The sequence below is a fragment of the Periplaneta americana genome, chromosome 1, assembly GCF_040183065.1.
Source record: "Periplaneta americana isolate PAMFEO1 chromosome 1, P.americana_PAMFEO1_priV1, whole genome shotgun sequence".
Taxonomy (NCBI): Eukaryota; Metazoa; Arthropoda; class Insecta; order Blattodea; family Blattidae; genus Periplaneta; species Periplaneta americana.
Genome location: NC_091117.1, coordinates 211,167,453 through 211,182,687, shown reverse-complemented (window position 1 = coordinate 211,182,687; position 15,235 = coordinate 211,167,453). Strand labels below are relative to the sequence as shown.

At 34.6% G+C, this 15,235-nt stretch overlaps 1 protein-coding gene across 1 annotated transcript in view; it reads left to right on the top strand.

The window, feature by feature from the left end:
* Positions 1 to 15,079, top strand: part of LOC138695990 (UDP-glucosyltransferase 2-like) — a 20,524-nt gene extending 5,445 nt beyond the window's left edge. The window contains exons 3-5 of the mRNA XM_069820479.1: positions 6,746 to 6,968; positions 8,350 to 8,569; positions 14,797 to 15,079. Of these exons, the coding sequence (XP_069676580.1) occupies positions 6,746 to 6,968; positions 8,350 to 8,569; positions 14,797 to 15,079 (726 nt within the window). The remainder of the gene's footprint in view (positions 1 to 6,745; positions 6,969 to 8,349; positions 8,570 to 14,796) is intronic.
* Positions 15,080 to 15,235: the final 156 nt, after the last annotated feature.

The following is a 15,235-nucleotide window of genomic DNA, read 5'->3' as shown; positions in this document are numbered from 1 at the left end:
TTAACACAATTGCGCTATCAAACTGAAAACAAGCACGATTTGTAGAACATGGAACAAGGGTGGCCATATCATGTGCACATGTTCCTGATATGGCCACTAGGTAGACTTTTGGAATTTGGGACTTTTTGGATACATAAAGCTGTTTTTATGGGGAAAGGAAATTGTTTTAAGAAAGTCCATTAGACTGAGAACGAGTAAGAAAAAAGTGGTTTACATTTTTTTTCAAAATGGCGGCTAGAAAAACTCTCAAACCTTAGCATGGCCATATCAGGGACACCTACCTTATCATATTGGTGGAAAGTTAATAGTTTTTGAGAAAAAAATGTTTTTTTTTTTCCCCCAAATGTTTAAAACCTCTTATTCGGTACCTATTACGAGTATGATCCTGCTATCAAAAAGGAGTGCGTTATATGGCAGTAAAATTTTTTAATAGCCTCCCTATCGATATAAAAAATGAAACTCAAAACATAAAATTATTTAGGGTCAAATTAAAGAAGTACCTAATTTCTCACGCCTTCTATTCTGTAGGTGAATTCATGACATTCAATAACACTTCATGAAATTGATACTAAAACTTTGTGTTGTACTAGTAGACTATATTGTAAATCTCGTCTGTATATATTTCATCTAGACTCTGACTATAAATTAAGACTTTATAATAGTATTAAGTTTTTTTGCTTGTTCCATATTCTAGCTGTAAAAAATGTATTTTTTATTTATTTTATTTTATTGGGTTATTTTACGACGTTGTATCAACATCTAGGTTATTTAGCGTCTGAATGAAATGGTGATAATGCCGGTGAAATGAGTTCGGGGTCCAACACCGAAAGTTACCCAGCATTTTCTCGTATTGGGTTGAGGGAAAACCCCGGGAAAAACCTCAACCAGGTAACTTGTCCCGACCGGGATTCGAACCCGGGCCACCTGGTTTCGCGGCCAGACGCGCTGACCGTTACTCCACAGGTGTGGACCGTAAGCAATGTATGAATACCATGGAATGTTAATAAATACAATACAATACAATACAATACAAATTTTGTCTATATCGATAAGAAATCAAATAAATAATAATTTATCCCTCTGGCGTATTTCAATAGCGTGAACGGTTTTCGTGTAAATTTAATTTTAAAAACCTTTAAATTCAAGCCGTTGCACGATGCGAGCGAGTGGCAAGGTCTTGGCAGAGAGCAGCTCACCTACCGATACACACCGAGTTCGTTGACCTCTTACATCTGTATCACGAGTAGAGTCTGTTAGCGGCGATGTTACCGAACTGCTAAAACTTCAAACTTAATTTTCTAATTAACCCTTAAATTCACAAAGTATCCTAAAGGATACAACAAGTTAATAAATAATTATATCCTATAATTTTAATAGAACAATAGAAAAAATTGGTAGGAACATTAAATTTAACCAAAATTACACAATACTATAATATTGTACAACATATTATTTTGAATTTTATTCAGCTTCCACCAAGTGAAGGCTGCCTAGAAGACAAAGCTTACCAAAAAAATTGTTGTCGTTTTTTTTTGAGTAAATGATAGGTAGACAATTATAATAAAGAAAAAAACAATGGAGAAGGAAAAGAAAAAGAAATAACACAATTATAAATAATTGAAGGCGACTAAACAAAAGATCATTAATTCCAGAAAAAATAAAATACAATTTCCTAGTACGGTATCTATTTGCTATTAGGTGATCACAGTCGTCTATTTAGCACTAGTTGCAAGACCCAACTTAAGTGAGCAGATCGCCATACGAAAGAGATCGATCTATTTACGTGCAGAGATGGTTTCTTAGGATTTTTATAGATCCCTTCACTGCTGACAGAGATACTTCAGTCACAAGAGTATGGACATTACGATAGTTGTTTTCTTTACAGTCCGACACTGTTTAATAAACTAGTGTGAGAATAGTAACATGCGTTACAAGAGCGGTATGTTGAAGTTTTCATGTTCGATGAAAAGTTTGAAAAAGCGAAACGTAGTTGAGCTTTTTTAATTTCCGAGAATTGAAAGAAAACATACCGCTCGTGTATCGTACATTATTTTGTGCGAAGATCGTTTATTACATACCTGAAAGAGGAATTTCTAATTAGTTGCAATGAAATCTCCATCTTGGTTTCTGTTCAATGACGGCAAATTTGCAAAACAAAAATATCTTATCTTCAACATTGTTATATATACGTCTGTCTTTTTTTTCCTCCAATCTATGATGAGTCTGGAATCTTGTTCATTTTTTTACGGCTTCCTTAATGTTACTTGCATCACGAATGCAGTAACTTTAGTGGAGTTGTAGAGTTTACTTAATTTTTGCAAATATTTAAAAACAATAATTAACAGTGCAATTTAGGTGAAATTGCAGTGGTAAGTTTCCAATTTATAATTATTACTATATTGAACGTCTCTAAAAATAATATGTTAAAAGCCTAAAGCAGTAAAATCAATGTCACTTAAGCGGTAAGAAGAGGGAAATTGTTATGTGTGTTAGGTTGGGAATACTGAATGTGGAATTTTAGACTTTCCGCGGATTGGTTTTGTGCGGAAACCAAGCAAATACGCACGATCTCGCACAAATTAAATTTAACCAAAATTACACAATACTATAATATTGTACAACATATAAAATATGGACATTACTATAGTTGTTTTCTTTACAGTCCGACACTGTTTAATAAACTAGTGTGAGAAATGAAGTTTTGCCATTTTATAGGTTAACCGTGTATTTAAGCTAATCACTAAATGTAATATAGGTTTTCTATTCATTTACGTATTCCCTTTTATCCCATTCAATATGCAAGGTTATTTCACTTCCACCCTGTATTTACTAATCCCTTTTATTGTACTAGTATACTGTAAAACCTTTCCGTATATACGTATTTCAATTAGACTGTGACTATGAATTAAGACTTTGTAATAATATTACGATTTTTCTGACATGCTTCATATTCTAGCTGTGAAGTTATGTACGAATACCTTACTTACTTCCTTACTGGCCTTTAAGGAACCCGAAGGTTCATTGCCACCCTCACATAAGCCCGCCATCGGTCCCTATCCTGTGCAAGATTAATCCATTCTCTATCATCATATCCCACCTCCCTCAAATCCATTTTAATATTATCTTCCCATCTACGTCTCGGCCTCCCTAAAGGTCTTTTCCCTCCGGCCTCCCAACTAACACTCTATATGCATTTCTGGATTCGCCCATACGTGCTACATGCCCTGCCCATCTCAAACGTCTGGATTTAATGTTCCTAATTATGTCAGGTGAAGAATACAATGCGTGCAGTTCTGTGTTGTGTAACTTTCTCCATTCTCCTGTAGCTTCATTCCTCTAAAGGCTGATTCACAATAAACCGGGAATGAAAACGACAACGAGATCGAGAACGGAAATAATGTTAAAATAAATGTATTTAAATATGAGCATTCACGATAGTTAATTGTGAATGCTCCCATTTAAATACATTTATTTTTAACATTATTTCCGTTTTCGTTCTCGTTGTCGTTTCCGGTCCCGGTTTATTGTGAACCAGCCTTTAGCCCCAAATATTTTCTTTAAGCACCTTATTCTCAAACACCCTTAACCTATGGTAAGGTACGAACACCATGGAATGTAAATAAATACAATACAATACAATGCAATTGTTTTTACAAACTCTAAGGAATTAAAATACTCATTCTACTTATGCACTGAAATATTCATTCTGTGTAACTACTATTTAAACTACTTGTGTTTCCAGAAGAGTGAATCTTTTTAAGCAGCTCTTCTCAGGATCCCAATTTTGCAGTTAGTTTCTGACAGCTCATGTTAGAGATGGTTAAGATAGCAAGCATGGCTCGAACAGGTTATAAACTCATTCTGGATTTTTTGAATCTCCATATCATATTCACAGAAGAAAAAATTATCTTAACAAAAACATTACTTCCAGAAAGACAAGGAGATATTCAATGACTTCTGTAGTTGAGCATAGAAAATCATTTTCTCAGAGGAAATTAAAAAGAAAATTCACTCCATTTGAGCAAAGATCAGCATTTTCTTCATTCCATTTTGCTATTTTCTCTGAGTCTTCTTCAAACAAGAAAAGACGGACACTGGAAAGTTTTCTTTTCTCAATCGTACTATCAGGGACTGGAATGCTTTACCTGCAGACTTACTAAAGGCTTTACGAATAACCAAAAATGTATTTAAAAATAGACTTAAGGACTTTACTAATAGACGGTAGTATATTATACACACTATTTAAAGGTGTAATTGATGTTTTGTTATTTGAAGTGTTCTATTAGTGAAGAAGTGTGCTGTGTAAGTGAAGTGTGTTGTGTAAGTGAAGCTGTATAGTTTATAGTAGCAGTGCAAAGTATTGGAACAGTGAAATGTTTTTGAAGTGTTAGTGAAATCAGGATAGTATCAGTGAAATGTGTCGTAGTTCCAGTGAAGTGAGTCAGTTGACAGCGAAATGAGTGTAGTGCTGAAAGGTACTTGTGCATGTATCAACATATCTTACTCGTGGGTTTTAGTTAGAATTTAGGGTTTAAGATACAAATTATATTTACTTTAAATGTTATTTTAAGTGATCGTGCTTCATTTAATTTAGGATGTTCCTTATTATTATTATTATTATTATTATTATTATTATTATTATTATTATTATTATTATTATTATTATTATTAATACTTTATTATACATCTTGATTACACAACTTTTAACACTATATCACTTCGGAAATATACAGACACACAAAAACACATCCAAATGAAATTCTGAACACACAACTCAATTTCAGAACACACACACTCTTTGACTCCACATTACACTACAAAAACACACCCCCACAGGAAACAAAACAAAAGGCGCCAAGACCAGCAACAACTAGTTCTGAAGAATGCCTATAACAGGCCGAAACATGTTAACCAGGTACGATATAATTTAACACGAGAAAGACATATAATAAATATTCCGAACTAATTTATTATTAATTGTATTTTTATTAATTGTGTTTATTATTAGTTGTCATTATTGAGTGTAATTAGTTTCCACTGCCAACGGGTATTTACCCATTTGCAGTGTGAATAAATAGATACATATACATTTTTGTCCATATTCTTTTGAGAAGCAAATTGATTTATTTCGTCCTAGCTTGTAGCTTATTTTTAGTGTATATATATTCTACTGCCATTCTTTCTTTTGAGTTAAAAAGCAAATTTATTTAAATTGAATCTACTTCTAATATAGTTATTGTATCTTTAAATAAATAATTTAGTACATTCTATACCTACTTCAGAAAACGTTAATTATATAATTAAATTAGAAGAGTTATTTGCAAACAGGAAATTATAGATAACATTATTACGCTTTTAAACTGTTGTTTCCTGTGGAATTATTCTCTCTCAATCTTCTTAATGTATCTCAGTTTTTAAGGCAACTGGCTTCTTGCCAAAGATCGGCCCTGAGGTAAACTAAAATGTCATTGTGTAGAGTGGAAATAGTGGCGGAAACCAAATGAAAGTGATCTACATAATATTTGCACTCAGTACAATATCACTGCACACTTTACACCCATTATGTGTCGTTCTTCCAAAAACTATTAGGCCTACAAACAATTTAAATAAAAACTTATGACTAGACTTCGTTGAATTGCCACACGCAGCATGCTATCAGGTTGCCGATGTACGATAGTATAGAGGAGGTGGGCGACCGCCCGGTCTCGTAGTATAAGCAGTTCATGTTAAGAGTTGTGACCGGTCCAAATAGGTAGAGCAGCTACAGCTAATGTATACCTATGTAAGCACTTGTTTTTGCATTACTGTGGTTGGAATAGTCAAAGCTTAACATTTTTTCAGTGCAGACAAGAATTATGCAGAACATTACAGTAAAATAATGGAGGTAATTGATGCATTGGATAGCACAGACAGTTCCGCTGTTGCAGCTGTAAAATCATTGCCTTCTGAACAGCTATTGGAAGATATTGTGTTCACTGACTCTAATTTTAAAATCGTGTCCAAAAGCATCACCCTGTTAGAATCGTCTAAACTACAACTCTCAGAAGCCCTTAATATAGTGGATAAAGTATCACAAACCGTTATCCAAAATAACAATTCACTAATTTCAGAAAAAGTGAAATGTAAGTTGAGAAACATTATTGCTAAAAATTCTGCCTATTCACAACTTCGTATTATAAATGATGTACTATCAGGTCACGACTAGACGTCTGAAGTTGGTGTACTAAAAAGTAGTGACTTTCCGTTCTTCAAATATGCACGTATTACATCGTGTGATGTTGAACGTACATTTCCCAATATAAAAACTGTTTAAGTGACCATCGGAGGAGATTACTTTGCAGTCGCTCAAAATGTACGTAACTCATCACTGCAATGCACATATTCAAGAATGATGCTTCTTACATTAAATTTTAAGAGTTAATATATCTCACTATAAAATAATTGTGTATTTACATATGTAGGCCTAGACATTTCCTACTTCAATGATCATTCATTATATTTCTTGAATGCAGGATACAGGTTTTATTGTAACCGCAGTATACTGTTCAGTGTTTACATCAGAGGCATACTCCATCCTTTGCACGCCCCTTTCTCATACAGTCTATACCGCGTGCGCAGTAAACCTTGCGATTCTCGTGGCAATTCCACGAAGTCTACTGATGACAATATTATGCTGCTACTGAAATGTAAGCAAGTAGGCCTAATTACAAGGAAAAGCAATAATAAAGATATTTGTGTTTTTCAGGATCTCCAATTATTTTTGAACGGAGCGAAGGAAGGTTTTATCTATTTCAGCTTCGGGACCTTAGTTCGGAGCGATTCGTTGTCGGAACAGACGATCCGAACTTTTGTTGATGCGTTCGCTGAACTGCCTCAAAGAGTTGTGTGGAAGTACGAGTCGGACCATCTTCCGAATAAGACGTCTAATGTCTTAATAAAGAAGTGGTTGCCACAAAGCGACATTTTAGGTATGCTACGTTCGAATATTCTAACAGTCTTTGTGATATTGATGATATTTTTGGATATACTTATAACTAGAGCGTGGAACCAGTGTTATTAGGTGCGGTATCATAATTTCTTCAGAGTGTATTCCTGTTATTTGCTGAATAAATTTTATAATATTTTATTATACAGCGACATCATTTTATTTTTACTTCAATTTTTATTGTACCTGAGCTTTTGAATGTACTTCACTCCCACCCCCTCTACTAGTAAACTTTCAACCGTTCTCCACACACAACCAAGGGTATACAGTCAAAGTCGCCTTACGATCATAGTGAACACAAACAGTACTGAGCGAGTATAGTATGTTCCAGAAATATATTCGCGTTTTCCAATGATGAAAGAGCTTTCAATATTGAATCATATTTTTGCACAGATACTGTCGTCCGTTTGCCTACATCGCATCCTGGTTTCCCCCACCCGCTTCTGCTAGCCCTCTGTAAAGGCTAGTGGCTGGGCTGTCTTAGCTCTTTTCTGAAAACATTAATTTCTGTTAGGAATTGGACGTCTATGTAATATTATACAATTGTTTAAAATAACTTAAATAAAAGGGCCTCGTTAATTAATTATCACGTGATTTCCCTCCTTTCTACAACCCTGCGACAAAACTCTTGGACGGACAGTAGATACTATGTCTGAGTAATTTTATCTTTTCGGATCGGGCAGAAGTGAAGATTGAATTTACAGTACGTAAGGCACTCTTTTATAGAGTAGGTACAGAATTATTTCAACATGAGTTATTAGTACGAAGGACGAAACTGGTAATTGGAATTAGGTACAATAGTCTATAGCGCGATAATATGTAAAAAAGAACTGAAGCCTGTATCGAAATGAACGGCCACCATTTTCAAAATTGTGTTTAAATATCCATATTATGATTATTTTGCAATTTAACTTCATTCTCTATATTGTACGCTAATGTGCTGTAGACAGTATAATGTACACTGCATAATGAATACGTCTGAATGGATAGTTCATTTCGTGAGTAAAAACACTTATTGTTAATACTGTACTGTATTTTGACTAAAGAAAAACCTAACGAAAATTATCAAACTCAAAATCGCGATATTTCCTACTTTACGTAAATGGATGAACTACTTTTCTTCCCTCCTATACCTAGTAAAGTGATTTGTTTGTATTTTACGCCAGTATCATCGAAGTCCAGTCGCGGGAGGGGATAGCTAACGGTGTTTCCTTTTAATCCAAAGGTATACCCAGGTTAATATTAGAAATGTTAGTAAAAATAAAATGAACTCGAACAAAAAACAGTTTTTGATAAAAATGTGGCTTTGTACTATATCATTCTCACCCTTTCAATTGATATTTCATGTACTTCATTTTTCATAGCTCATCCGAAAATCAGATTGTTTATAAGCCACGGAGGAATAAACAGCGTTATCGAGGCTGTGTATCGAGGAGTTCCTGTGCTGGGGATTCCATTCCTTCTCGACCAGAGAACAAACATCCACAAGCTTGTAGCGAAGGGGGCAGCTATTAAGCTTGATCCCTTGTTACTGACAAAGGAGAACGTCATTAAGAACATAAGGGAAATCCTCTACAATCAAAGGTACAAAGTATCGATCATTGTCAACAGCAGCACCAACATCACCATAACATATATGAAGACTAAGACTGTAGACTTCATATTCAAGCGTGTCCAAAACTCAAGGTCCGGTTTGCATTAGGCCAGGTTTACACAGGAGAAATTATGTCGTGGTAATTTTGTTTCATGTCACAAGTTAAATATTTGCCTCCGTCGTCTGTTGGTCAGCATGCTGGCTTCCAGATCAGGAGGTCCCGGGTTCGATTCCCGGGCTAGGCTCTCGGTGAATTTTTCTTGAAGAAGAGGAATTCCCTGGGTGTCTAGAGTCTGGAAATTTGTATGAATGTGAGTGTGATTGTGAGTGTGCCGGGTTAATATTAATTAACCAATCATCACAATATAAAAATACGACAGGACTGTTGCTGGGCAATAATCTGAACACACGTTTCAGAGTCACATTGTTGACATGTAACTCCATCTGTTAACACAATCATAAAGCATCTAATAAATGCTATAGAGTTACCAACAACGAAAAAAAAAAAAAAGTTAAATATTTAGGCATTATTATTGACCAACATTTAAAATGGGACAAGCATATCTCCTTCCTGTGTAACAGATTGCGTAAAACAATCCACAAATTTTCCATTCTACGCTCTTATTTGCCTGTTTATGTTCTGCGTACTATGTACTTAGCTCTGTTTCAATCAATAATTCAGTATGGTATCTTAGGTTGGGGAGGAATGGCAAAATCGACTCTCCATCCTTTAAATTTGCTCCAAAAAAGAATGATCAAAATTTGTCTATATAAACCTTTTGATTACCCAACGAAATTAATATTTCAGGAACTTGGTGTATCAAATTTAGAACAAATTTATAAACAAACATTGCTGATTTACTTCCATAAAAACCACAATAAATTTAAATTTGATCCTCACGAATACCATACGAGACAAAACTACAGTTTCTTTCTAAATACTCCCAAATGCCACACAACTGCTGGATTAAAACACAGCAGAAGTTTTGGACCCAAAATATATAATGAATTAATTAGAGCTTACCCTGAGCTAAGTACACTTAACACACATAGATTTAAGAAACAAATCAGATTAATTATTTAATTGTTTAAGCTAATTGAGTTAAAAATTGATACTCTAACATTTATGTAATTTATATTTTCTATTTGTATATAGACCCTATTATTACATGCTGTATTATTTTACCATTTATTAATGTTATTGTGCTCAATGAACTCTCTTAATTTTGTGATATATTTTGTATAACTGATCTGAACTGCGCCCGAGCACGAGCTTCTGCTCTTTCGGGCTGCAATGCCTAATGTAGCTCAAGTGTAAAGTATTAAATAAATAAATAAATAAATAAATAAATAAATAAATAAATAAATAAATAAATAAATAAATAAATAAATAAATAAATAAATAAATAAATCTATACTAATAATAAATCTGTAGCCGAAATTTTTCTGGTAATTTTCGATTTCCCAAAAATAATTGGTCCTAACATATATAATTAACTACCCTGAAACCGAAAATCGCATTTTTGAAATTTTTATTTGTATGTCTGTCTGTATGTTTGTTACCTTTTCACGCGATAATGGCTGAACCGATTTATATTAAAATTGGTATATAAATTAAGTTCGTTGTAACTTAGATTTTAGGCTATATGGCATTCAAAATACTTTATTTAAAAGGGGGGTTATAAGGGGGCCTGAATTAAATAAATCGAAATATCTAGCTTATTATTGATTTTTGTGAAAAAGGTTACATTACAAAAGTTTCTTTAAAAATGATTTTCGATAAGTTTTGTTCCAGGCAAAATTTTGATAGGACTGATATTTAATGAGATAAATGAGTTTTAAAATTAAAATAACGCCATCTAAGACGGTGCAATGAATTAAGAACAAATGACTTCGTCTATAAGGGGCCTTGGACAACAACAATAGAAACAGGGGCCTTGGACATCAACAATCGAAAGCTATTAAACATAGCCTACAGGGAATGTTTCTGTGTTTGTATGAAGTAATATCGGAAGCTAAATTAACCGATTTGTATAATTAATTATTATTTCACCATTGGAAAGTGTAGTTTCTCTAGATGGACATAATGCTATAATGTTATTACAGTAATGTCTGAGTGAATTGAGGACAGGTAAGATTAAAATAGCTTCTTATGCACAGAAAACTTGATAGGCTATTCTGTACATTCATTTCATGTATTTCCTAAAATAATTTTTATGTATACATTCATTTTTATCTCAGAGAATTAACGAACAACGAGAGTGTATTGATTTAGTATGCAGTAATAGTACGTTAGCTTAACAATCCATTATTTTATAATTCAAATTTTAACTATGCTCAATTGAATCGTGTTAAAATACATAAAATATATATGCAATAAATGCAATGCAAAAAAAATTGGGTAATGAGCGAAGCAGATTATCTTGCGCTGTTGTAAAAGTTGTTCCTTGGATCAAATGTCCTATTTTAATTATGTAATTACTTTATATTTATTTCTAACAGGTGCAGCGGAGCGCACGGGTACGGCTAGTAAATAAATAAAAATATCATGTTATTGAATTTTGGCGAGTTCTGTAATAAAAATCCTTCCAGAAAAGAGTTTCTGGCTGTAATACGGCTTTTGCTAGCGAAAATCAACAGTTTTGCAGAATTTTATAAACAACTTTGTAATGTTCATGAGTTCATTGCTACATTAAGATTGCGTAACGGTGTCGTTTCTTTAACGAATGACGAACCAATTCGCTACGAAAACAGAACACTTGGACAATCCGTCGCCACACACGTGATAATTATCATGAACAGTGAGACAACACGAAAATTAGTGAGAATCGTCGTTTCAAATCTCATTGTTCTAATCACTATTCTGTAATCGCACGGATAGCCTGTTTGGTTATGAAATTGAGAGGAAAGATAGGCTATTCAATTTTGGGCACAAGATAGGTGTCGAATTGTAGACCGATGCATACAAAACCCACTCACGACATCACTTACAACTTTTAGCAGTATTTGATTAATGAATAGTACATGGAATGTGGAACATAGTACAATCTAAAATCAATGCTAACAAGTAAACCTTCACCTGAGGTAAAAAACAATGCAAATGAAACTTATATTTTTGGAATCAGCATAATAAAATATGAATAATCCTAAAATTTCGTAACTCGACTGCAATTATCAAGTGCGATACACAGCGCAGAACACGAGGCTTCAAGCAGCGAGAAACATACCTTCAACTAGCGATTAATGCATAAGAAGGAAAACGATGATGTGGTCATCATGTTACTTAACGCATCGTATTCCAGAATCTGATTTGTTTTATCCAGAAACATTTGTCGCACAACAGTGATAGCTAATGCAAAATGTTGGAAACACATATTGTCAGTACACCACCCGCACTTTATACCGGCTGATTTTGCACATATCGTACATATTCTTTATACATTTCGGTTACAGTACTCTGTAGTGTTTTGAAAACGTTGTCCACTTCTGGATCCCAATTCAGCTAACACCCAACCATACCCATGCGCCTGTTGGAATCGTGGAGAAGGAAACTTCTGTTAAACAAGCGACTGTAGTTTCAGTATATTGTTGCGTTGTTGTAATGTATCAGATGAATCATCAAAATCTACATTATGAGAAATGTGTCAAATCATATGCTTATACATTCGAAAAAAGTACCTGTCCAAAGATTGCTACTCATAAGTCGTATTTGGTGGTATGATTTTAACTACTAGTTTTCAAGACCATAGTCCCCTTCTTCTAACAGTTGCTTAATTGTATTTTCGTCGCAGTGGACACCATACGAGTCCAACAGCAGAAGATTGCAAGTTGCAGAATTAGGAAGGAATATTTCTCGTAAGAATTGTATCCATATTTTTTGGTCATTTTTCCCGACGAAGTCCATTTTACTACAAGGTTGTCACTCTGGAAAATGCGTTCCGCAACTCTTTGACTTACACCTTTCGGTTCTTGGAGAATAAGTAGTAACTTTGGCATCAGTTTTTCAGCTTTAGAAACCACCGGCGTCATAGTGTAGGAATGTGTAGTTGCCCCCTTGGATTGCACGACACCGCACACTTTACTGGTTCCTTGACGTTCTAATGTTCTGCCGAAAGGCATTTCCTTATGGAACCACATTCGTCTGTATTAAACACTTGATCATCATTGTACATGTCCAAACTGTCCAAAATCATACCACCAAATATGATTTATGAGTTGCAATCTTTTGACAGTTGACTTTCGTGTGTTAACCAAGTGAATTTATGCTTCATACTGCTCCATGACCTATGGTTAAACGTTTTCTTTTTGTTTGTCGGTACACCTGGCAGAATCCAATACTCTGTTACTTCACATTTTTCTTGAAATTCAATGACTCGGGATGTTTTGGGAGGGGACGGAGCGTATTGAGAACCGGAACTTTGTGGAGTACTTAATTCCTCTTCTGACATAGTATTTGTTTTTTCAGTCTCCCATTCTCATACATGAGGCATGACATTGTAATTATTTCATGGTTCATCTTCAACTGCTTCCGATTCATAACTCTTTAATAAGTCATATATATCATCAACAATTTCAAGTTCCTTCCGCGACATTTCACTGTCTCCTTATAACCCCCTTCATTTAGTTTATCCAAAATTTTAATCATTATATTCACTGGGTTCATCTTAAGCTCACTGCACATAACATTACACAATAAACTGCAAGGTACAAACTGAAGGTTTACTTGTAAGCGGAGCGTATTCGAGAGATGTTACGAACAAATTTATTTCAAGACTGGTGGCAGCTACCGCATAGGGGGTATGCCTTTTTAAATCGAGGTATGCCAGGGGAAAATCTTGGAGTAGCATACTGCCTCTAGTTTTTTTCTCACTTCCCTCAATGATTATAAGAGAGTGCACTAAATCCAGAGTTATCTATAAGCCTATATATAATTAATTATATACATACGCAAGTAGATAGCTCCACATGTAGGACTCACGACGAGCACACAGATAGTGGACGGATGTACTTATATGGGCTATTCCATATGAAATCGATCAGTAAAAAAACTCGCATTTTTTATACTCTAATTTTTTCCCATTTATACAAGGTGCTGAGAAGAGTGCATTTTCAAAAATATACTATCGAAAGTCAAACGGTTTTCGTACTATTGAGCGACAAATTTAGCGTATTTTATAAAAACAAGCCTCTTTCAGCGCTCAGAACTCTGGAACCATTTACTGCAGAACATTGAACGGGAGCTCATTTTGAAGCTGACATTTGGTACGTTATGATAAGAAGTAATCCTTATTTCTATTCTATACAGAGAGATAGATAATCTGATTTTACTTACTTTTAGACTTTTTGTCCATTTGTAAAAATGTAAAAAATATTGAGAAAAAATCTTGCATTATTAAGAGGGATTCGGCATTGTTTGCTTAGTGGCTCGGCAATAAGTTTCGAGGGTATTAAATAAATTATTTTCACACGCCTGGACTTGAACGGCGCAGTACCGCACGCACTGGCCGAGAGATGAAGATAAGCGAGCGTTGGGCGTCATTTTACTCCTGTGTTTATGAAAACTTGTGATAAAGCTAGCCCAGCTATGTGCTACTAGACGAAACATCACGTGTTTATGTCTCCTGGCCTTGCTTGTCTCGGCTAGCTCCCGCCTCACAGTCAGCTGGTTAGTTCACGCGCGTACCATTTATTTTCTTTATTTGATATTTTCAATACTTTCTTATCAACGGTGCACCAGTAAAAATATGTGTTTATTTGTACTTTCAATGCGGAATCTAACCATATATTTTGAAAATATTTTTTTTCGTGGGCAAAGGCGTCTTAATGAAGAAAAATCTAAATTTCTCCATTTCCATAAAAAGTAAGAAAAACTGTTTACATGTCAATATAAACTTTAATTTCTCAGCATCAAAATAAACCATGATTTTGATCATTGGGTGAAAGGGTTTCGGAGCCACAACAGTTTAAAGTTGCTAATTTTATGAAAATACGATAAATTTAAATATTTTTAATTTAAACACTTTGAAGTTCTGATGCCTCAAACTTTGCACAAAGCATTGTATCACAGTTGTCAACGGACAGAAAAAGTTCCATTGTATTTAAAAATTGCAAGGTCAATTTTCTCTATATTTCGGTCGATTTGAGATGGAATAGGCTAGCCCATATTTAGATAGTTATGAAATATGTTTTTAATTAGCATAAACTTTTTTGTTCACAGTTATGTAACGAACATGAAGAAACTGTCAGCTATAGCAAATGACCAGCCCGAGTTACCGCTAGACCGCGCCGTGTTCTGGACGGAGTACGTTCTCAGACACAAGGGTGCACCACATCTGCGTCCTGCGTCGACGGAGCTCTACTGGTACCAGTATCTGTTGCTGGATGTGCTACTGGTCCTCGCCGCAGTATTTTTGTTAATTTCAGCCATAATTTATTTTTTGGCTAAGAAAGGAATCAGCCTAATATGCAGAAAGTCTGTTCTAAAGCAGAAGAAAAGTTAGCTCGTGCTTGCTAGGTGGGCAGATCTGAACGACGAACTCAAAATCTGACAGCTGCAAACATTACTGAAGTGGATATGCATCGACAGCGTTTATCTAACTTGTTATTCTACTGCCTTCCATAGTTTAAACTGTAAAGATTAACCTTTTTTTGGAAGA